The sequence below is a fragment of the Melozone crissalis genome, unplaced genomic scaffold, assembly GCF_028551555.1.
Source record: "Melozone crissalis strain CALT ecotype California unplaced genomic scaffold, PUWL_Pcris_2 ptg000706l_1, whole genome shotgun sequence".
NCBI lineage: Eukaryota > Metazoa > Chordata > Aves > Passeriformes > Passerellidae > Melozone > Melozone crissalis.
The window spans coordinates 27,067-49,971 of record NW_026536365.1 but is presented as its reverse complement, the minus strand read 5'-3'; the positions used below and the strand labels follow the sequence as shown (position 1 = coordinate 49,971).

At 64.9% G+C, this 22,905-nt stretch overlaps 2 protein-coding genes and 1 long non-coding RNA gene across 3 annotated transcripts; 2 read left to right on the top strand and 1 right to left on the bottom strand.

Annotated features, from left to right (window-relative positions):
- Window positions 1–233: 233 nt before the first annotated feature.
- On the bottom strand, window positions 234–5,089 carry LOC128950533 (blue-sensitive opsin-like; the record flags this gene model as incomplete). The annotated part of the gene is made up of 3 exons (XM_054295401.1): window positions 4,705–5,089; window positions 1,753–1,921; window positions 234–399 (listed from the first exon to the last, which is right to left on the bottom strand). Coding segments are annotated over exons 1-3 (720 nt in total), but the record flags the coding sequence as incomplete, so codon positions are not given.
- Window positions 5,090–8,185: 3,096 nt separating this feature from the next.
- Window positions 8,186–13,943, top strand: MECP2 (methyl-CpG binding protein 2). The gene is given in 5 exon segments (XM_054295400.1): window positions 8,186–8,241; window positions 12,198–12,500; window positions 12,753–13,447; window positions 13,450–13,502; window positions 13,548–13,943. Coding segments are annotated over 5 exon segments (1,446 nt in total). The 5' UTR covers window positions 8,186–8,203; the 3' UTR covers window positions 13,905–13,943.
- A 4,600-nt stretch (window positions 13,944–18,543) lies between these two features.
- LOC128950530 (uncharacterized) lies at window positions 18,544–21,847 on the top strand. The gene is made up of 3 exons (XR_008484369.1): window positions 18,544–18,602; window positions 18,815–19,010; window positions 21,802–21,847. It is a non-coding gene; the product is annotated as an uncharacterized LOC128950530 (long non-coding RNA).
- Window positions 21,848–22,905: the final 1,058 nt, after the last annotated feature.

Here is a 22,905-nt window from a genome sequence, read left to right as displayed (position 1 = left end):
TGTGCCCCCAATAAACCGCGTACCCCAATAAACCGCGTGTCCCCCTAGACCCCCCGGGACCCCTCCGGGACCCCCCAAAATCCCCTCACAGCGAGCAGGGTGAGCACCGCCCACCCATAGGAGATGATGATGATCAGCACCCTGAGCTCCCCTGGCCCCCAGGACCCCCCCCGGGACCCCCCAAGACCCCCGGGACCCCCCAAGACCCCCGGGACCCCCCAAGATCCCCTCACCGCGCGCAGGGTGAGCAGCAGCCGCCCGTAGGAGAAGACGATGACGCTCAGGGGGAAGCCGAAGCAGAAGCAGAAGAGGAAAATCACGTAGGACTCGTTGTTCCATTTGTTGTCCGTCGTGTACCAGTCCGGGCCGCAGGAGCACTGCAGCCCCTCGGGGATGTACCTGGGGAAGGGGGAACCGGGGGGGTCACCCCCGGACCGCCCCCGGGACCCTCGAACCGCCCCTGAGACCCCCGAACCGCCCCCGAGATTCCCGGTCCAACAAATCCCTGAAAATCCCCCGGGACCCCTGAGCCCTGGAGCTGCTCAGCCCCTCGGGGATGTACCTGGGGAGGGGGGCACCGGGGGGTCACCCCCACACCGCCCCCGGGACCCCCGAACCGCCCCCGGGACCCCCGAGCCGCCCCCCGAGATTCCCGAACCGCCCCCGAGATTCCTGAACCGCCCCGAGATTCCCGGTCCAACAAATCCCCGAAAATCTCCGGGACCCCCGAGCCCAGGATCTGCTCAGCCCTCGGGGATGGAGCTGGGGAGGGGGGAACCGGGGGTGGGCACTGCCCATGGGACCCCCAAACTCAGCCCGAGACCCCCGGACCGCCCCCGAGATTCCCGACCCGCCCCCGAGATTCCCGGTCCAACAAATCCCGAAAATCCCCGGGACCCCCGAGCCCTGGAGCTGCTCAGACCCTCCGGGATGGAGCTGGGGAGGGGGCAAGGGGGGTGGGCACTGCCCACGGGACCCCGGACTCAGCCCGGGACCCCCAAACAGCCCCTGGGATCAGCAAAATCCCCGGGATCCCCCCAAAATCCCCGACAATTCCGGGCAGTCCCAACCCCCGGGGATGGGTCTGGGGGCACGGCTGAGGAGGGGTCGCACTGCTGAGGGACCCCCGAACCCCCCCCCCATACCCCCGGCCTCCCCCAGGACCCCCAATCCACCCCCAGACCCTTAAAACCTCTCGGGACCCCCAAAACTCTCCAGGATCCTCAAAACCCCCGACCCCATCCAAGACCCCCCAACCTCCCTTGAAGACTCAACCCCCCCTCGGGACCCCCCAATCTCCCTGCGACCCCCAGACCCCCCCCTGGGACCCCCTGACCCCATCCAGGACCCCCCGGATCCTCCAGGGACCCTCTCACCCCATGCAGGACCCCTGACCCTCCTGAGATCCCCACCAATCCAACTGGGACCCCCAACCTTCCCAGATCCCTGAACTCCAGGGACCCCCAGATCCCATTGGAACCCCCAAACCTTGGGGACCCCCAGACCCCCCCAGGACCCCTGGATCCTTCAGGGACCCCCAAACACCCTCGAGACCCCCAGATTCTCCAGGGATCCCCAAACACCCCCAGGACCCCTGACCCTCCCGGGACCCCCCCCAACCCAACTGGGACCCCCCCCAACCTTCCCCAGATCCCCGAACTCCAGGGACCCCCTGCTCCCATTGGAACCCCCAAACCTTGGGGACCCCCTGATTCCCCCTGGGACCCCCAGACCCCCCTGGGACCCCCAGACCTGCTCCAGCCGAAGAGGGGGGGCACGGAGGCGATGAGGCCGAAGATCCAGGTGATGGCACAGCCCAGCACGGCGTGGCTGCCACGGAAGGTGAAGTTGCCCAGGGGCTTGCAGATGACCAGGAACCGCTCGAAGGCCACCACAGCCAGGGACCACAGGGACACCATCCCTGGGGACAGGGGACACGGGTGACACCCCTGTCACCATGGACACCACGGCCACCACGGCCACCACGGCCAGGGACCACAGGGACACCATCCCTGGGGACAGGGGACACAGGTGACACCCCTGTCACCATGGCCACCACGGCCACCATGGCCAGGGACCACAGGGACACCATCCCTGGGGACAGGGGACACGGGTGACACCCCTGTCACCATGCCCACCACGGCCACTATGGCCACCACGGCCAGGGACCACAGGGACACCATCCCTGGGGACAGGGGACACGGGTGACACCCCTGTCACCATGGCCACCACGGCCACCATGGCCAGGGACCACAGGGACACCATCCCTGGGGACAGGGGACACGGGTGACACCCCTGTCACCATGGCCACCACGGCCACCATGGCCAGGGACCACAGGGACACCATCCCTGGGGACAGGGGACACGGGTGACACCCCTGTCACCATGGCCACCACGGCCACCATGGCCAGGGACCACAGGGACACCATCCCTGGGGACAGGGGACACGGGTGACACCCCTGTCACCATGGCCACCACGGCCACCATGGCCAGGGACCACAGGGAAACCAACCCTGGGGACAGGGGACACAGGTGACATCCCTGTCACCACCCACTGTGCCATCCCTGTCACCATGGCCACCATGGCCAGGGACCACAGGGACACCATCCCTGGGGACAGGGGACACGGGTGACACCCCTGTCACCATGCCCACCATGGTCACCACAGCCAGGGACCACAGGGACACCATCCCTGGGGACAGGGGACACAGGTGACACCTCTGTCACCATCCCTGTGCCATCCCCACCATGGCCACCACAGCCAGTGACCACAGGAACACCGCTCTGTACCAGTGCCATGGTGTCCCCATGTCCCCATTGTCCCCCATCCCTGGTGTCCCCATGCCCCCATGTCCTTGTGTACCCCTGTCCCTCTGCCTCATGTCCCCACACATGTCAAGTGCCACACGCCCGGTGTCCCCACACCGGGCGCTCCTCGGCCAATTGTCCCCAGGGCCGATGTCCTCAGTGACCCCAGTGACCTTCTGCCCCACAGCTCACATGTCCAGTGTCCCCCCACGCAGTGCCACCACACCCAGTGTCCCCAAACTCGATGTCCCCAGACCATGGTGACCTTCTGCCCCATGTCCCATACCCTCAGTGTCCCCACACCCAATCACCCCCAGACTCAATGTCCCCAGACCACTGGGACCCTCTACCCTCATGTCCAACGCCCCCAGACCCAATGTCCCCAGATCACAGTGACTTTCTAGCCCATGTCCCACACACCCAATGTCCCCAGACTCACCAACCCCAGACTCAATGTCCCCAGGTCATGGTGACCTTCTACCCCACATCCCTCATGTCCAACATCCCCAGACCCAACACCCCCAGACCATGGTGACCTTGTAGCCCACCTCCCACACCCCCAATGCCCCCAGACCCAACACCCCCAGACCGTGGTGACCTTCTACTGGACACCCTCATGTCCAACACCCAAAACCCAACGTCCCCAGACCCAACACCCCCAGACCCAGCACCTCCAGACCACTGTGACCTTCTACCCTCATGTCCAACGCCCCCAGACCCAACGTCCCCAGACCATGGTGACCTTGTGCCCCATGTTCTACGCACCCCATGCCCCCCAAACCCAATACCCCCAGACCATGATGGACTCATAGCTCACGTCCCACACGCCCAACACCCCCAGACCCAACACCCCCAGACCATGATGACCTCATAGCCCACGTTTCACATCCCCAAAGCCCCCAGACCCAACACCCCCAGACCATGCTGACCTTCCACCTTCATGTCCAACACCCCAAACCCAACACCCCCAAACCCAACACCCCCAGACCGTGGTGACCTTCTACCCTCATGTCCAACATCCTCAATGTCCCCAGCCCCAACGTCCCCAGACCATGGTGACCTCGTAGCCCATATCCCACACCCCCAACACCCCCAGACCCAAAACCCCCAGACCATGGCGACCTTGTGCCCCATGTTCTACACACCCAGTGCCCCCAGACCCAAAACCCCCAAACCAAACACCCTCAACCCAACACCCCCTGACCATGATGACCTTCTACCCTCATGTCCAACAACCCCAGACACAACAACCCCAGACCAAGCTGACCTTGTAGCCCACATCCCACACTCCCAAAGCCCCCAGACCCAACACCCTCCGACCATAATGACCTCATAACCCACACCCCACACTCCCAACACCTCCAGACCCAGCACCCCCAGACCGTGGTGACCTTCTACCCTCATGTCCAACAAGCTCAATGTCCCCAGACTCAGCACCCCCAGACCGTGGTGACCTTGTGCCCCATGTTCTACACACCCTATGCCCCCAGACCCAAAACTCCCAGACCCAACGTCCCCACGTCCAAAACCCCCAGACCCAAAACCCCCAGACCCAACACCCCCCGACCATAATGACCTCATAACCCACATCCCACACCCCCAATGCCCCCAGACCCAAAACCCCCAGACCATGGTGACCTTGTGCCTCATGTTCTACACACCCAGTGCCCCCAGACCCAAAACTCCCAGACCATGGTGACCTTGTAGCCCATGTCCCACACCACCAACGTCCCAAGACCCGAAACCTCCAGGCCATGATGACCTCAAAACCCACATCCCACACCCCCAAAGCCCCCAGACCCAACACTCCCAGACCATGATGACCTCATAACCCACATCCCACACCCCCAAAGCCCCCAACCCCACCACCCCCCCACATTGCCCCTCATCCCTCACCCCCCAGCGTGGCCGCGAACCCCTCGATCTTGCAGGCCAGCGGCCCCAGGGCGAAGTACATCTGCGAGAAGCTGTAGAAGGCCGTGGTGGAGCCCACGCACACCACCAGCAGGTTGGCCACCGCCAGGTTGACCAGGATGTAGTTGAGGTGCGACCTCAGCTTCTTGTACTTGGCCGTGCACACCACGGTGAGCGCGTTGATGGGGACGCCCAGCACCACCAGCAGGAACATGAAGGCCGCCATGGCCTTGAAGATGCCGGGGCTGCCCAGGTGGGTCTGGGGTACCAGGAAGGGGCTCAGCGCCGTCACGTTTGGGGTGTCCAGGGTCATGGGGATGTAGAAATCCTCGGGGAGCTCGTCCCGCATCTCCCGCGACTTCTGCATGGCGGCGGTGACGGACGGACGGGCGGGCGGACGGGCGGACGGGCGGGTGGGGGGCGACGAGGAGCATCTTTTATAGGGCGGGGGGCGGATGGGACCCCCCCCCAATAATCGGGGCTCAGGAGGTAAAGCGCGGCTGAGCCCGGCTCATCCCGGAGCCGGCGCTGGCCAAGCCGGGCTTAGGCGCCGGGCAAGCGGCTTTCGGGGGGTCTTAATCGCCCCCGAGCCCTGATTAGCGGGGTTGGGGTGGGGGATCAGGGGGTATCAGAGCCCCCCCCCCTCCTAAAAGGGCTTAATTGGGTGCTGGTGTAATTGGGGGGGGGGGGGTGGTCCTGAAATACCCCCGGGTGCTGCGGGGGGTTGGGGGTTTTGGGGGCGTTGAGGTGGGAAATTGGGGACTGGGAGGTGTTTGGGATCCCAAATTTGGCCCTAAAAGCTCTGTGAGAGCTCAAATCGGGCCACAAAAGCTGCTTGGGATCACAAATCAGACCCCAAAACCTCTTTGGGATCCTAAATTGGACCCCAAAAGCTCTGTGAGATCTCAAATTTTACTCCGAAAGGTTTCTGGGGTACAAAATTGGACCCCAAAATGTCTCTTGGGTCACAAATTGGGCCCCGAAAGGTCCCTGGGATTGAAAGTTGGACTACAAAAGCTCTGTGAGATCCCAAATTGGACTCCAAAAACTTCTTGGGATCCCAAAATTCCCTGATACCCACCCTGTGCCACTAAATTGGACCCCAAAACCTCTTTGGGATCCCAAACTGGACCCTAAAAGCTCTTTAGGATCTCAAATTGGACCCCAAAACCTCCTTGATTTGCCAAAATTTTACTGGGGTCGTCCCATGCCCACAAATCGAACCCCAAAAGACCCCCCAGGACCCCCAAACCTTCCTGACCCCCCCAACCCCCTTGTACCCCCAAACTCCTCTGGAACCACATCCCCCCCGAATTCCCCCCATCCCTGGATTTTGGGGTCCCCCTGCCCCCCCCGGTGCCACCGCAGGGCTTTGGGGACATAGCGGGGAGGGTCTCGAGTGACATTTGGGGGATCCAGGTGACATTTGGGAGGTCCTGGGTGACATTTAGGGGGTCCTGGGTTATTTTGGGGGGATTTTCGGGGGGTTCTGGGTGACATTTGGGGGGGTCCTGGTGACATTTGGGGGATCCAGGTGACATTTGGGAGGTCCCGGGTGACATTTAGGGGGTCCTGGGAAATTTGGGGGGGATTTTGAGGGGTCCCGGGTGACATTTGGGGAGTCCCGGGTGATATTTGGGGGGTCCTGGCGACATTTGGGAGGTCCCATGTAACATCTGGGGAGTCCTGGGGGATTTTGGGGTGTCCCGGGTGACATTTGGGAGGTCTCGGGTGACATTTAGGGCGTCCTGGGGAATTTTGAGGGGTCCCAGGTGACATTTGGAGGGTTCTGGTGACATTTGGGGGGTCCTGGTGACATTTGGGGAGTCCCGACTGACATTTGGGGGTCCCTGCCCCTCCCCAGGGGGGACTACATGTCCCAGGGACCCTCTGGGGACCCCCCCCAGGTGTCCCCCTAATCCCGGGGGGGGTCACGGGGATTGCCCGGGATTAGGGACAATCCCCCCGGAGGTGACCCCGATCCGGGGATGCGGATGGGGGGGGGGGGGCGGGACCCCCCGAAAAGGGGAGGGGGGGGTGGAAAAAAAGGGGGGGGAGGGGAAAGGAACTCATGGAACAGGGGGGGATGGGGGGGGTCCGGAGGGGTTTGGGGAGGGGGTCCCCATATTGAGGAGGGGGTCGGGGGGGTTTGGGGTTGTCCGGGGGGGGTCGGGAAGGGCCGGAGGTGGGGGAGGGGGGATTAGAGCTCCATCCCCGCTCATCCCCCTGGGAGGGGGGGTCCGGCCCCCGCCCCTCCCCCCCCTCCGGACTGGGGGGCACCGTGAGCAAACTGGAGGCCACAGTGGCCGGACTGGCCCCATACTGGTTCTTTACTGGTGGCCACAGTAGCCATACTGGTCCCGTACTGGTTTCTTTACTGGTGGTCACAGTGGCCGGACTGGTCCCGTACGGGTCTCTGCTGCTCCTATACTGGTCCCAGTTGTCCTGTACTGGTCCCAGTTATCCCACACTGGTCCCGGTTATCCCGTACTGGTCCCCACTGTCCCCGTACTGGTCCCAGCTGTCCTCGTACTGGTCACAGTTATCCCGTACTGGTCCTCACTATCCCCATACTGGTCCCCATTGTCCCTGTACTGGTCTTCGCTGTCCCTGCACTGGTCCCAGTTATCCTCGTACTGGACCCAGATATCCCGCACTGGTCCCAGTTGTCTCTGAACTGGTCCCAGTTCTCCCACACTGATCCCAGTTATGCAGTACTGGTCCCCGCTGGCCCCGTACTGGTCCCAGTTATCCCGTACTGGTCCTTGCTGTCCCCGTACTGGTCCCTTCTGTCCCTGTAATGGTCCCAGTTGTCCCTGTATTGGTCCTCACTGTCTGCGTACTGGCCCCAGCTCTTCCGGACTGATCCCTGCTGTCCTCGTACTGGTCCCTGCTATCCCCGCACTGGTCCCTTCTGTCCCGTACTGATCCCTGCTGTCCCCGTACTGGTCCCAGTTATCCCCGCACTGGGGCAGCGGGACCCGGGGCGGCCGGGGCGTGGCCAGGGCGTGGCCCGGAGGGGGCGTGGCCTCGCGGACCGTTACGGCCGTTGGATTTCAAACCCTTCGCAGCGCGGGGGGGCCCAGGCCACGCCCCCTTCGCCGTCTCTTGACCGACATCCCCAACAGCCAATCAGAACCCGGCGTCCCGGCGCGGGGCCCAATGAGTGCCCGCGCGCGCTCCGACGGCCCCGCCCCCCGTAACTGACAGCGCTTCCCGCCAATTCCAACGGCCCGGCGCGAGAGCCCCGGCTCCGCCCCCGGAGGGCGGCCCCGCCGCCCAATCACCGCGCGCCGACGCCTTGACCGACGGGACGCTCGTCCAATCGGCGCCAGGCGGAGGGGCGGAGCCAGCTCCGCTCCGGGTTCCCGTCGCCGCTCGGTCCGGGCCGCCCCCCCCCCCCTCCCGCCCCCCCCCTCCCGGCCCCCCCCCCTCAGCTTCCCCCCCCCCCCCCCCCCGCGGGTTCTTCGCTGCGAAGAAAATGGCGGCGGCGGCGCCGAGCGGCGACGAGGGGCGGCTGTGAGTGAGGAGGGGGCGGCGGGGCCGGGGGGGGCCGCGGCGGGTGTTGGGGAAAGCTGTGAGGGAGCGGGAGAGGCGGAGGGGGGGGGGGGGTCTCGCGCGCGCGCGCGCGCGGGGCGACGCCCCCCCCCCCTCCTCTCTCCCTCACGCCCCCCCCCCCCTTTCCTTCCCCTCACGGGCCGGGCGGGAACCGGGAATGGCGGGCGGGGGGGGTGTGTGTGTGTGTGAGGGCTGGGGGGGGGGCTGCGAGCGCCGCGAGTGCGTCACGAGCGGCCGCGGCCCCCCCGGGGGGCGGGAGGAGCCCCCCAGGTCCGGGGAACCCTCGGTGGGACCCCCCGAGCCTTCCGCGGGACCCCTCCGCAATGGGGGGACCTCCGTTCCCTTTCCTCCGTGAGACCCCAAAATGCCGGGCCCCCCCCTCCTCCCAACAACCCCGCTACGAAATTTGGGGACCCCCCCTAGTCCCTCCCCAAAATTCTGTCAGTGTCGCCATTCCGGTGTTGTCCCCGTTAGGGTGGGAGATGGAGACCCCCCCTCTCTTAGAGGGACCCCCGCCCCCCTCAAGGGGACACACCCCCCGGCCCGTCCCGCGCGCACCCAAAACCCCAAAAACCGCCCCAAAGCTCTCCCGAGTCACCCCAAAATCCACCCCGAGTCGCCCCAAAATTCACCCCGAACCTCCCTCGAGTCACCCCGAAATTTTAGTTACCCCAATCCTCCCTAAATCACTTCATAACTCCCCGAGTTATCCCGACCCCCACCGAAGTCACCCCAAAACCCTCCCGAAGTCACCCCAAAATTCACCCCGAAGTCACCCCAAAATCCCCAGGAGTCACCCCGAAACGCCCCGAGTCACCCCAAAATTCTACGCTTGCGCTGCGCCCCAAAATGCCCAAATTTGCCCCGAACTGTCACGCTCACGTGGTGCCCCCAAAATACCCCTTGTTACCCCAAAATACCCTGAATTTCCCCAAAATGCTGCGCCCCAAAACTGCCACAAATTATTGCGAGCACGTGGCACCCCAAAATATCCCAAACAGCTCCAAAATACTGCACCCCAAAATACTTAAAAATGCCCCAAACCGCTTCTCACGCTGCGCCCACAAACCCTCTGTGTTATCCCAAATAGCTGTGCCCCAAAATCCCCAAAATTGCCCCAAACTGCTGCTCACGCCGCGTCCCAAATTCCCCTGATTTACCCTAAAATCCTCTGAATTACCCCAAAATTTTCTGCTTGTGCGCCACCCCAAAATACCCAAAATTTCCCCAAAATGCTGCTCACGCTGCACGCCCCAAACGCTCGTTTCACCCAAAAATCCCCCAAATTTCCCCGAAATGCTGCACTCATGCAGCACCCCGAAAATCCCCGAGTTACCCCAAATTCTCCGAAAATTCAGCAGCCCCAAAATAGCCAGAATTGCCCCAAAGTTGCTCCAGTTTTTCCCCTCACGCTGCTCCCAAAAACGCCTCAAATTCCCCCAAAACAGCCACGCTCCCACGACACCTCTGGATCACCCCAAATCCCCCAAATTCTCCCAAATCCCACTTGGGGTCACCCTAAAACTGCCCTCACACCCCAAAATCTCACAAATCACCCCGAAATTTCCCAAATTCCGCTGGAATCGCCCAAATTTCCCCGGAACACCCCAAAATTTGGCTTCTCACGCCCACCTTTGCTGTGCCCACCCCAAGACCCCCTGAGACCCCTGGGGCCACTTGGGATCCTCAACCCTGGGGCCACCCCAGATGCCCCTGGGACCTCCCGGGAACCCCCCAGGACCACCAAGAGACCCCCAGGACCCCCCTGAGACCCCCAGGGCCACCCCAAGATCCCTCTGGGACCCCCCAGGGCCACCAAGAGACCCTCAGGGCCACCCCAAGACCCCCTTGGGACCTCTCAGGATCACCCCAGACCCTCCCAAGACCCCCAGGGCCACCTCAGACCCACAACACTGAGGCCCCTCCAGCCCCCCTGAGACCCCAGGACATGTTGGGGGGTCCCTGGGGGTCACCCCTTGTCTCCAGTCCCCCCCATCCCAATGTTCCCATGCCCCTTCCCAAATTTTTTGGTGCCGTTTTTGTGACTTTTAGCCCCAGGATGGGGCTGGGGGGTCCCGGCTGTGCTCCCCCTTCAGTGGGGAGGGGTCGGGGGGGTTCCCCTGATGGCCACCAGGGTGGCACTGTGGGATCCTGGGGGGCTGCATCCCCCTCCCCACCACATAACCGCCCCATAGCGGGGGTCCCGCCCCTCCCCCAGCCTCAGCTCTTGTGTGGTTCCTCGCCAGCACGGGACCCCCGCCCCAGTGACACCGAGGACAGGGGTCCCACCCCAGCCCAAACCCCCCCTGCCCCGAGGGTCCCGTCCCCGGTGACACCAACACGGTGACACCCCGGTGACACCAAGGATGGGGGTCCCAGCCTGGCCCAAATCCCCTCTGCCCCGAGGGTCCCGTCCCCGGTGACACCGACACGGTGACACTCTGGTGACAGCGGTGACACCGAGGACGGGGGTCCCAGCCCAGCCCAGCCCAAATGCCCCCCCCGTGCCCCGAGGGTCCCGTCCCCGGTGACACCGACATGGTGACACCCCGGTGACAGCCCCGGTGTCACTGACCACGACCCCTTGGTGACGCCCAGGGCTGGGTTTAGTCTGGCCAGGACGGGGCTTTGGGGGTGTCCGGTGTCCACTCCGAACCCCCCATCCCCTCGGACACACTGACGGACACTGGGATGTCGTTCCGGCCGCGGCCGTAATTCCCGCCGGTCCGGGCTGCCCCTCCTTCCTCCTCCTCCTCCTCCTCCTCCTCCTCCTCGTCCTCCTCGTCCTCCTCGTCCTCCTGCTCTGGCCAGTCCTGGCTCCGGCCTGGCCCATCCCGTGCTTTGCCCAATTCGGCGCTGTTTCGGTGTCTGGGGCTGTGTCCGTGTGTCCGGTGCTGTCCGTTTGTCCATCTGCGTGTCCAGGACTGACCAGTGCTGTGTCCAGAGAGTCGCAGGGCTCTGTCTGTGTGTCCAGCGGGGTCTGTGTGTCCAGCACTGACCGGTGCTGTGTCCAGAGAGATGCAGGGCCCTGTTTGTCGGTGTCCGTGTGTCCAGCACTGACCGGTGCTGTGTCCAGAGAGTCGCAGGGCCCTGTCCATTGGTGTCCGTGTGTCCAGCACTGACCAGTGCTGTGTCCAGAGCTCCCCAGAGCCGTGTCCGTGTGTCCATCGGGTCCGTGCAGCCGGCACTGACCAGGGCTGTGTCCGGAGAGCTGCCGGGCCTGGTCCATGTGTCCAGCGAGTTTGTGTCCGTTGGGTCCACGTGTCCAGTGCTGACCAGCCCCATGTCCAAAGAGTCGCTTGGCCCTGTCCGTCAGGGTCCGTGTGTCCGGCGCTGACCAGTGCTGTGTCCAGGAGCTCACTGGGCTGTGTCCCTGTGTTGGTGTCGTGTGTCCGGCACTGACCGGGGATCTGCAGTGCCATGTCCATCGTGTCCGTGCGTCTGGCACTGACCGGTTCTGTCCAGGCATCTTCAGGGCCCTGTCCGTGTGTCCAGCGATGACGACTGCAGTGTCCAGGCCCTGTCCGTGTGTCCAGCGCTGTGTCAGGGCCCTGTCTGTGTGTCCAGCACTGACCAGAGCTGTGTCCATGGCCCTGTCCGTGTGTCCAGTGCTGATGAGCACTGTGTCCATGGCCCTCTCTGTGTGTCCAGCGCTGTGTCAGGGCCCTGTCCATGTGTCCATACATGCAGCACTGACCAGCAGAGTGTCCAGCACCGATCAGCGCTGTGTCAGTGCCTTGTCCGTGTGTCCAGCACTGACCAGCACTGCGTCCAGGCCTTGTCCATGTGTCCATCCTCCCACCACTGACCCCTTCCACCCCCACCTCCCCTCGTGCCCACACCCCCCATCCCTCACATTGATTTGTCCATCCCTGCCCCCCTCCCCTCCCTCCACTGACCGCGGCGTGTCCCCGCAGGGAGGAGAAGTCCGAGGAGAACCTGCAGCGGCCGCCCAAGGCCAAGAAGCCCAAGAAGGAGCGCAAGGAGCCGGATCAGCCCGCGGCCGAGCCCGCCGAGGCCGGCAAGGCCGAGAGCTCGGAGGGGGCCGGGGCGGCGCCGGCGGCCCCGGAGGCGTCGGCGTCGCCGAAGCAGCGGCGCTCCATCATCCGCGACCGTGGGCCCATGTACGACGACCCCACGCTGCCCGAGGGCTGGACGCGCAAACTCAAACAGCGCAAGTCCGGCCGCTCGGCCGGCAAGTACGACGTCTACCTGATCAAGTGAGCCCTGCACGGGTTGGGTGTGTGTGGGTGGGGTGGCCGGAGAGGGGAGTGTGGTCATCGCCACTGACCGCTGAGGTTATGTGTGTGTGTGTGTGTGTGTGTGTGTGTGTGTGTGTGTGTGTGGAGCGGCTGGAGAGGGAGGTGTGGTCATCGCCGCTGACCGCCCAGGTGGGGTGGGTGGCCGGAGAGAGAGGTGTGATCATCACCACTGACCGCTCGCTGACCGTTCCTTCGCTCTCCCGTCCGCAGCCCGCAGGGAAAAGCCTTCCGCTCCAAGGTGGAGCTGATCGCCTACTTCGAGAAGGTGGGGGACACCTCGCTGGACCCCAACGACTTCGACTTCACCGTCACGGGCCGGGGCAGCCCCTCGCGCCGCGAGCAGCGCCCGCCCAAGAAGCCCAAATCGCCCAAAGGCCCCGGCACCGGCCGCGGCCGGGGGCGGCCCAAGGGCAGCGGCGGCGGAGGCGGCAGCGCCCGGCCCAAGGCGGCCTCCGCCGTGTCCGAGGGGGGCTCCGCGGCCAAACGGGCTCTGGAGAAGCCCCCCGGCAAGCTGCTGGTCAAGATGCCGTTCTCCCCGGGCCAGCCGGGCCCCGCGGCCCCGCCGGCCCCGCGGCGGCCGGGCCGTAAGCGCCGGGCCGAGCCGGACAGTCCGGCCGTGCCCAAGAAACGCGGGCGCAAACCGGCGGGGGCGGCGGGGCCGGGGGGGCCAGGCGGCCCCGACAAGAAGGCGGCGACTCCCCCGGCCGTGCAGGAGACTGTGCTGCCCATCAAGAAGAGGAAGACGAGGGAGACGGTGGTGGTGGAACCGGTGACGATGGCGGCCGCCGCGACCGCCACGATGACGACGACGACGCCGCGGCCTCCGCCGACCCCGCCGGGCTCCCGCGGCCCCCGCAGCGCCCGCAGCCCCGGCCGGCGCAGCAAGGAGGGCAGCCCCAAGGGTCGGGGGGCTCCTCCCGCGCCCCCCCCCGCCGCCGCCGCCACCGGAGCCCCCCCAGAGCGACCCCAAGGACAGCGCCAGCCCCCCCCCCCCCGCCGCCCCCGCCGCCGCCGCCGCCGCCCCCCCAGGACTTGAGCGGGTGCTCGGAGCAGAGGGGGGGTCCCGCGGCCCCCGACGGCTGCGCCAAGGAGCCCCCTAAGACTCAGCAGCCCCCGCCGCCGCCGCCGCTGCCGCCGTCGCCGCCCTACAAACACCGAGGGGAGCCCGAGCACAAAGACTCTGCCTCCTCTTCCTCCACCTCCTCCACTTCCTCCTCTTCATCATCCTCCTCCTCCTCCTCCTCGTCGTCCTCGTCGGCGCCGCCGCCGCCCCCGCCCCCCCCCAGCGTGGCCGTGCCGCGGCCCCCGGCCCGCGAGGAGCCGGTGGACACGCGGACGCCTGTGCCCGAGCGGGTCAGCTGACTGTGAGCCGCTGCGGCGGGGGAACGCACGCACGGACCGACGGACGGACGGACACACGGACGGGCCCCCCTCCCCGCCCTACCCTCGCCCCCCCTTCACGAGGCAGTGGGGACCCCCCTCCCCAACGAAAATCCCCCCCCCCCTTCCCTCCCACCGTGGGTTGGGTTCTCCTCCCCTCCTCCGTGTCCCCCCCACCCGAGTTTTTATTACCGACAAGCACAGCGAGGGACCCCCCACCCATGGACCCCCCCACTTTGCACTTTTTGAGGATGGGGGGGATCTCCAGGGCCCCCCCTCCCCCACCCAGAGGTTGGGCGGGGTTTGGGGGGGGAGGAGGTTGTTTTGGGGGGGGCGGGGCCGCGTCTTCCCCCCACCCCCGGCGCCGCTTTTCTCGTTCTTCCAGTTCCGTTTTCCGCCCGTGGGAACCATTTGCACTATGGGGGAGGGGAAGGGGCGGGGCCGGGATCCGGCCGGCGGCCAATGGGGAGCGGTGCTGCTGAAGATGGGCGGGGCTGAGGCCGAGGTTACGGCCAATCAGGGGCAGGGATCCAGCGTGGAGCCAATCAGGAGAAGGGGGTGCGGTGTCAGGGGGCGGGGTCTGGTGCGGAGCCAATCAGGAGGAGCGGTGGGTTCAGCCAGGATGTGGGGCTGAGCCAATCGGGAGCGGAGCTGGGCAGGGGTGGGATCAAGTGTGGAGCCAATCAGGAGCGACTGAGGAGGAGGGGTCTGGTGTTGAGCCAATCAGGTGTGACTTTATTGGGGGTCGGATTTAGAGCCAATCAGCAGCTACCGGTCTGTGTGGGATCCAGTGTCTGGAGCCAATCAAGAGGGGCGGGATCAGGAGGGGGCGGGGCCTGGGCTTTGGCCAATGGGGGCTGCTCTGTGTGAGGAGGATGTGGTGTGGAGCCAATCAGGAGGGGCAGGATCAGGCCTGGAGCCAATCAGAAGCAGCCTTGGGTTCGGCTGGGATCCAGTGTTTGGCCAATGAGGAGCCGTGATCCAAACGGGGGTGGGGATGATTCCAGATCCCCTCGACAGAGGCGTGGTCAAGTCAAGAGCCAATCAGGGACCGGGTAGAGTCGGCGCCGTCCAATCAGGGCTGAGATCCTGTGGGGGCGGGGCCAGATCCAGTCCCAGGAGTGACTCTGGGCGGGGGTGGGGCCTGGCCAGGATCCAATCAGGAGTGGTTTGGATTGGAGGGGCGGGTCCCGCCCCCGCCCAATGGGGTTGCTCTGCTCTGGAGGGGGGGATCTAATCGCGGCCAATCAGGAGAGGCTGCGGGCATGGTGGGAGCCAGTCAGGAGCGAGAGGATGATCCGGTCCAGAGCCAATCAGGAGTCAGAATGAGCGGAGCAGGGATCTAGTCTGGAGCCAATCGAAATTGAGGGTGTGATCTGGTCAGGAGCTAATCAGTGGAAAGAGTGCGATCTGGTACGGAGCCAATCATAATCAAGCTGGGCAGGGCTGGGATCTGGTCCAGAGCCTGTCAGAATCGAGCATGGGTGGAGCTTGGATCCGGTCCTGAGCCAATCAGAAACGAGGGCCAGGATCTGATTGGGAACCAATCAAGAGTGATCTGGGCAGGGCCGGGATCTGGTCCCGAGCCAATCAGGAGCGAGCACGGGGCGATCGATCCATTTCACATGGGGGGGTTGGGTCTCATCCTGCCCCTCCCCCACCTGCCCCCCCAGTCCCATCTTGGGGTGGGGGAGGGGTCCCCATCCTGCACTTTACCCACTCTGGGGGGGGAGGGGTCGGGGCCACGCCCCCTTTGTGCCCCCCCCCCGTTCTTCCATCGCCCCCCCCCGGGGGTCCCCACCCCCCCCGGCTCCTCACGGCAATAACGGGGGGGGGGGGGGGGGGGGGGAGGGGCGGCCAGAGAGAGCAAACCCCAAAAATGGGGAGGGGCCCATGTGGGGGAGGGGTCCCCGGGGAGGGGGGGGGGGCACAGCCACCACCGTTGGGGGGGGGGTAATTTTGGGGGGCCCCCCCTCCCCCCACCTATTTATTCTCTCGAGACGTTTTTGCCTTATAAAGTTCCGGAAAAGCCCCTCGGTGTCGGTTGTTTTTGGGGAGGGGGGGTCCCCACGGCGCCGCCCCCCCCCTCCAGGCCCCCCCCCCATTTAAAGCCCCCCCAAATTCTCCCCCCCCACCCCCCGGGTCTGTGTCTGTGCTGCTGCTGCTGCTGCTGCGCGTGATCCAGCGATTATAAATCTGTGTAACCCTCACTCAGCCGCCTCCGCCGCTTCTTTGGCTCTGCGCACGGATCCCCCCAAAATCACCCCCCAAAGATTCCCACAAAATCCCCCCCAAAAAAATCCCCCTCAAAATCCTCCTAATATCCCCCCCAGTTCCCCCAAAAATTTCCCCCAAATCCTCCTAAAATCCTCCACAGGTACCCCAAGAATCTTCCTAAAATCCCTCACAGATTCCCCCAAAAATCCTCTCCAGATTCCCCCTAAAATCTCCCCCAGATTCCCAAAAAAATCCCCCTAAAACTCCCACCTGGTTCCCCTGAAAAACGCCCCAAATCACCCCCAGATTCCCACAAAATTCCCCCCAAAAAAAAAACCCTCAAAATCCTCCTAATATGCCCCCCAGATCTCCCCTCAAAAATTTCCCTCAAATCCTCCTAAGATCCTCCACAGATCCTCTAAAAATCTTCCTAAAATCCCGCCCTGATTCCCCCAAAAATCCTCTCGAGATTCCCCCTAAAATTCCACCAAAATCCTCCCCAGATTCCAAAAAAATCCCCCTAAAAATCCCAACTGGTTCCCCTAAAAATCACCCCCAAAATCCCCACCAGATTCCCCCAAAAATCTCCCCGAAAATCCTCTCCAGATCCCCACCAAAATCTCCCCAAAAATCCCCCCAGATTTCCCCAATAATTTCCCCCCAAATGCCCCTGGAATCTGCCGAAGTTTCCCCCAAAATCCTCCTGGATTCTCCCAGAATTTCCCCCAAAATTTCCCCCAGATCCCCCCAAAATCTTCCCAGATTCCTCCAAAATCCCCCCAAATCCCCCAACCCACAGAGGGGGAAGGGATTGGGTCACTCCAAGGGGGTCCCAGATCCCCCCAAGGCAGTTCTGGTTTTGGCGTCTTTCCAGGTGGATTTGGGGTCCCCAGGTGCTGATTTTGGGGTCCCCAGATGGATTTAGGGTCCCCAGGTGCTTTTTGGCCTTGCAGGTGTTGATTTTGGGCTCTCCCCAGGTAACTTTGTGTCCACCCAGGTGTATTCGGAACCCCCCAGGTGAGGTTTAGGATCCCTGGGTGCTGATTTTGGGTTCCTACTGGTGCATTTGGGACCCTCCCAGGTGGGTTTGGAACCCCCCCAGGTGAATTTGGGTCACCCCAGGTGAGTTTGGATCCATCCAGGTGGATCTGAGACCCCCCGATGACTTTTGGGGTCCCCAGGTGCTGATTTGGGGTCCCTGAGGGGGTTTGTGGCCCCCATGTGGGGTCAGGAGGGTGATCTGGGATCTCCCCATAGATCACCTGGATGATTCCCTCCAGTGACATCACTGGATTCCCTCAGATGATGTCACTGACCCCCCCCCATAGGACCTCGCCTGCTCCCAGGTGTTCCCCCTGCCCTTTCCCCCCTCCCCCAGCCCTCAAGAGTGCCCTAGTAGCTGTGACGTCACACCACGATGCGATTCGCGCTTACGACGTCATAACCCCGATGACGTCATCGCGGGGTAAAGGCGGGAAGAGCGCTCAGGCCCCGCCCCTTTTCCCGCCTTTGCGCGCGGTTCTGCCACACTCAAAATGGCGCCGTTGCCGTGGTAACCGCGGAGGGCGGAGCTTCTGCCACACAAAAAATGGCGGCGCCCGCCGGAGGCGAGGCCTGGGCGGGGTTTCCTTGATGGAGGAGGCGGGACTGGGACGGACTGGGATAAACTGGGAGGGACTGGGACAAACTGGGACCTCCAGCATTCCCCCCAAAAAGGCTCTGGCCCCCCCCCGAAGTTGCCGGCGGCACCCCCCAGGCTCATTTCTGCCCTGGGTGCTCAAGCAAATCCCCCCCCAACAAACCCCAAAATACTGAATCCTCTGCCCGGACCCTCAGGGGAGGATCCATGTCACACCTGAGGATTTATTGTCACATCTGGGGGTGTATTGTAACATCTGGGCGTTCATTGTCACACCTGAGGGTTTATTGTCACACCTGGGGCTGTTTCACACCTGAGGCTGAGGGGGGACACCCCAAAACTCCCTAAATCTTCCCCCAAAACCTCCCCGAACCCTGCAACTGTCTTCCCAAGCTCCTTGCTGAGGAACCCCTCACCCTCCTCCTCTCCTCTCTCCACCCTCCCTGGAGCATTTTGGGGTCCCGGAAGGGCAAAACTGGTGCGAAAAGCGCCAAATTCGGGTGTTTGAACAAAAATCCGTCGAGAAAGGCGGGAAAAGCGACTGCGCAAGAAGGAGGTGGAGCCGCGCATGCGCCATTACGACCCGCGCCGTCACGCACGCGCAGTGAGCACCGTAGCCGTTAAGCGCCACCATCCGGGAACTGGCGGACGCCATCTTTGTGGCGGGTGGAGGAGACGCGTCCAAAATGGCGGCTCCCAAGCGCCAGTAGCCGGCGCGGCGAGCGGGCCTTTCTCGGCTTTCAGCGCGGCGGCGGCGGCTCGGATCGAGCGGCGGCGGCGGCGGCAAGCGGCGCCCGGGGTCAGCGGGCGGCGGGTGGCTGCAGGTGTGGAGTGGCGGCGGAGCGGCGCGGAGAGCGGCGCATCCGGGTCCCGCGGCCGCCGCCATCTTGGGCCGCCGCGGAGCTGCAAGCTCCCACCCGCGCCATCTTGGGGCGCCGCATCGGGGCTGTTCCGGAGGGGGGACGAGCGGAGGGGGTGGCGGGGCTTGAACGAAAAGCGCGGGGAGCGCTCAAAACTCCGCTCCCGTCCCGGGCAGGCGCCGCCATCTTGTGCGCGCGGCAAGGAGGAGGAAGAGGAGGAGGACAAGGAGGAAGATCCGGGCACCGGGCGGCGCCATCTTGGACCCCCCCTTCCCACAGCAGCACGCCGCCATCTTGTGACCCCTTCCCCGCGCACCCGGGCACCGGCCGCTCCGCCGCCTTGGAGCCGCTGCGGTAGCGCAGCCGCACCCGGTAAGGCCGGAATGAAGCGGGGAGCTTGGGGAGGGGGGATAGGGACCGCGGGATCCCCGTGGGGGCCGACAGCGGGCATCAGTTCGGCCGGATGGGCGGCGCCATCTTGGGAGGGGACGTGCGGGATGTCATGGCGGCGCCGTGCGCCGACATCCGGGTCCTTCCCCCCCACCGCCCCCGGGGCGCCATCCTGGGAGGGGCCGCCGCATCCGGGTCCCGCGTGCCGCCATCTTGAGAGTCCGGGGGGGGGGGGGGGGGGAGCGCGGGGGGCGACGGCAGCGCGGGGGATCCCCAGCCCGTTTGCGTCACTCGGAGCCGCAGGGTCGTGAGGCCTCAGAGCGGCTCCGGCGTCCCGTTAACCCCAGGGGGCGGTGGGGACAGCGGGCGCTCCCCGGGACAGAGGAAGAGGAGGAGGAGGAGGGTGCGCGGTTTGCAGAGGGGGCGGCACCCAAGGAGAGGCAGGGCGCCCAAGATGGCGGCGCCCATGGCGGGCTGAGCGCTCCGTACAGTGCTGCGCCGCCGCGAAACGGGCCGTGCCGCCGGCAGCCAGACCGTGGGGATTCGGTGTGTGTGGGGGAACGAGGCCGGGAATGCCGGGGAGCGATTACGGGGCGGCGGGAAGGCCGGGAGGGGGCGGCACCGGAGATGGCGGGACTCGGGGGGGAGAAGGAGGGAAAACCGCGCAAAAAGCGGGCTTGGGGGGCGGCTCCTTTAAGAGGCGGTTGGAGTGGGCGTGGCCACGCCTTTCCGTGACCACACCCCCTCCTTGGCGCCATGGCCGCGCCCCTTCAGGCGGCTCCGTACAAGTCCCCTCCGCGCCCCTCTGCCGCTCGCCCCAGCCCCGCCGCTACCGAGCCGGGCCTGGACGCCACCGAGATGTCGGTGAACCTCTTCCCGGTCCCCCTCCCAAAATGCCGCCGCCTTTTCCCGTCCCGCGATCCCCACAATGTCGCCCCCCCGTCCCCGGCCAAGATGGCGCCGCCCGGGTCCTGAGGGGGCGTGTCCGCGCTGGCCCCGCCCCCTCCCGTCGCTTCCCGCCCACCCTCGGCGGCCGCCGGACACAGGCGCAAGATGGCGGCTCCCAGGGCGGCGTGAGGGGCCGCCGTTGCCGCGCTCCGCCTGCAGCCGCAGCCCCAAGCCGGGAGCCGCTGCAGCCGCGCGACCCCCGGAACCGCTGCCGGGAATCGGGAGCGGCCGCGGGCTGGGAGAGGGAGGCGGCCGCGGGGCCGCGGTGAGCGGGGGGGGCGGCGGTGGGGGGGAGGAGGCGGCCGCCATTTTCCGCCCGGGCAGAGACAAGATGGCGGCGCGCAGGGGCCTGAGGAGGGGGGAGGGGGCGTGAGGGGAGGGGCAGGGCTGGGGGGGAATTGGGCATTTTGGGGGGGGGGACACAGCCTGAGGGGAATTTGGGGAGGGGGAGATGAACTTGAGGGGGGGCACGGCTTGAGGGGGGAATTTGGGAGGAGGGAGTTGAACTTGATGGGGGGGGGCACTGTGTGAGGGGGGAATTTGGGAAGGGGGAGTTGAACTTGGGGGGGGGCACGGCCTGAGGGGGAAATTTGGGGAGAGGGGTGCTGGGCACAGTCTGAGGGGATAATTTGGGGGGAGGGGGGCGGCCTGAGGGGATTTTGGTGGGGGGAGGAGATGAAGATAAAGGGAGGCAAATTGGGGGGGGGGCAGTTTGGGTAGTGGGGGGGTGGGTCATGGTGTTAGGAGTGGTAATTAAGAGGAGACATAATGAAGAAAGTAATTAACGGGGAGAAATAAATGCTCCCCTCCCCCTCAAGGTGGACTCCTCCCCCATTGTCACACCCCTGCTGTGGGGGGGTAATTAACTCTTTCGGGGTAATTGCGGTGGGGGGGGCAATTTAAGATTTTATGCGGATTTGAGGGAGGCGGGCGTGTCAAGCCCCTGGGGTATTTCGGGGGGGGGGAGGGTGTCCCTGGAGAATTTGGGGGGGAGGGGGCAGAAGGGCATCGACCCCCAGATTTGGGGACACCATTCCATAAGAGAATGTAATGAGGGGCGGTCCCTATGCCCAAACATCCATCTGAGGGGGGTGTTTGGGGGTGTTCCCCCACATCCAAACCCCCTTGATCCTTGAGAAGGATCAATTGAGGGGGGAGAGGGTCTCAGGTCATTGGTATGGTTTTTGGGGTGTCCTCCATATCCAATCTCCCCCCCGAAAGGACAGGCAAAGGGGGGAGGTCAGGCCATTGGGTGGGGGAGGGGGGGGTTTGGGGTCTTTTCTATTTCTGTCCCCTCCCACCCAGAACAGCCAGTGGGGGGGGGGGTGGTGCCAGATTATTTTGGTGATTTTTAGGGTGTCAGGTAGTTTTGATGATTTTTGGGGTACCATTCATACCTAACCGCCCTGTGTCCCCCCAGGACAGGCAGTGGGGAGGGGCGGGGGTACTGTCAGTGGGGGCGTTGCCAATTTTGGTGATTTTTGGGGTGTCAAGTAATTTTTGGGTATCCCCCATGTCTGTCCCCTCCGTGTCCTCCCAGGACAGGCAGCGGGGGCGGTGCCAGTTAATTTTGGTGGTTTTTGGGGTGTCCCCCATAGCTGACCCCCAGTGTCTCCCCAGGACAGGCAGCAGGGGACACATGGCAGGCCTGGGCGGGGGGGGTCAGTTCATTTTGATGTTTTTTGGGGTCTCAGTTGATTTTTGGGGTATCCCCCATACCTGACCCCCCCTGTGTCCCCCCAGGACAGGCACTGGGAAGGGTCCCAGTTAATTTTGGTGGTTTTTGGGGTGTCCCCCATAGCTGACCCCCACCATGTCCCCCCAGGACAGGCAGCGGGGGACGCATGGCAGGCCTGGGCGGGGGGGGGTCCCCGCCGCGGGCCCCCCCGGGCCCCCCCGCGCTGCAGCCGCGCTGGAAGCGGGTGGTGGGCTGGGCTGGGCCCGTGCCCCGGCCCCGGCACGGACACCGCGCCGTGGCCATCAAGGAGCTCATCGTGGTCTTTGGAGGGGGCAACGAGGGCATCGTGACGAGCTGCACGTCTACAACACAGGTGGGCACCTGGGGGGGCACCTGGGCACATGGGGGGTCTCCAGAGGGGTGGCATTGGGGAGGAGCTGCACGTCTACAACACAGGTGGGCACCTGGGGGGTACAGGGGGTCCCCATAGGGGTGGCACTGGGCAGGAGCTGTTGGTGTTCAGTACAGGTGGGCACCTGGGGGTATGGGGAGGTCCCCACAGGGAGAGGATTGGGGATACAGTGGATGTGTATGACACAGGTGGGCACCTGGGGGTGTGGGGGTCCCCAGAGGGAGGAGATTGGGGACAAAGTGCAGATGTACAGCGCATGTGGGCACCTGGGGGCGTGGGGGGGTCCCCAGAGGGGTGGGACTGGGGAGGAGCTGCAGTTGTACAGCACAGGTGGGCACCTGGGGGGCACCTGGCGCATGGGGGGGTTCCTACAGTGGTGGCATTGGGGATGAACTGCACGTCTACAACACAGAGGGGCATCTGGAGATGTGGGTAGGTCCCTACACAGGGGTGGCATTGGGGAGGACCTGCAGGTGTGCAACACAGGTGGGCACCTGGGGGGGCACCTGGGGAGTACAGGGGGTCCGCAGAGGGAGGGGATTGGGACAAAGTGCACATTTACAACACAGGTGGGCACCTGGGGGCTTACAGGGGGTCCCCAGAGGGATGGGATGGAGGAGGAGGTGCAGTTGTACAGCACAGGTGGGCACCTGGGGGGGGGGTCAGTGGGGGGTTCCCGGCTGCTGTGGTGGCACTGGGGACAAAGTGCAGGTGCACAACACTGGTGGGCACCTAGGTGCCACCTCGGGGCATGGGGGGCTGCCCACAGGGATGGCATTGGGGATGAACTGCAGGTGTACAGCACAGGTGGGCACCTGGGGGTACAGGAAGAGTAGGGA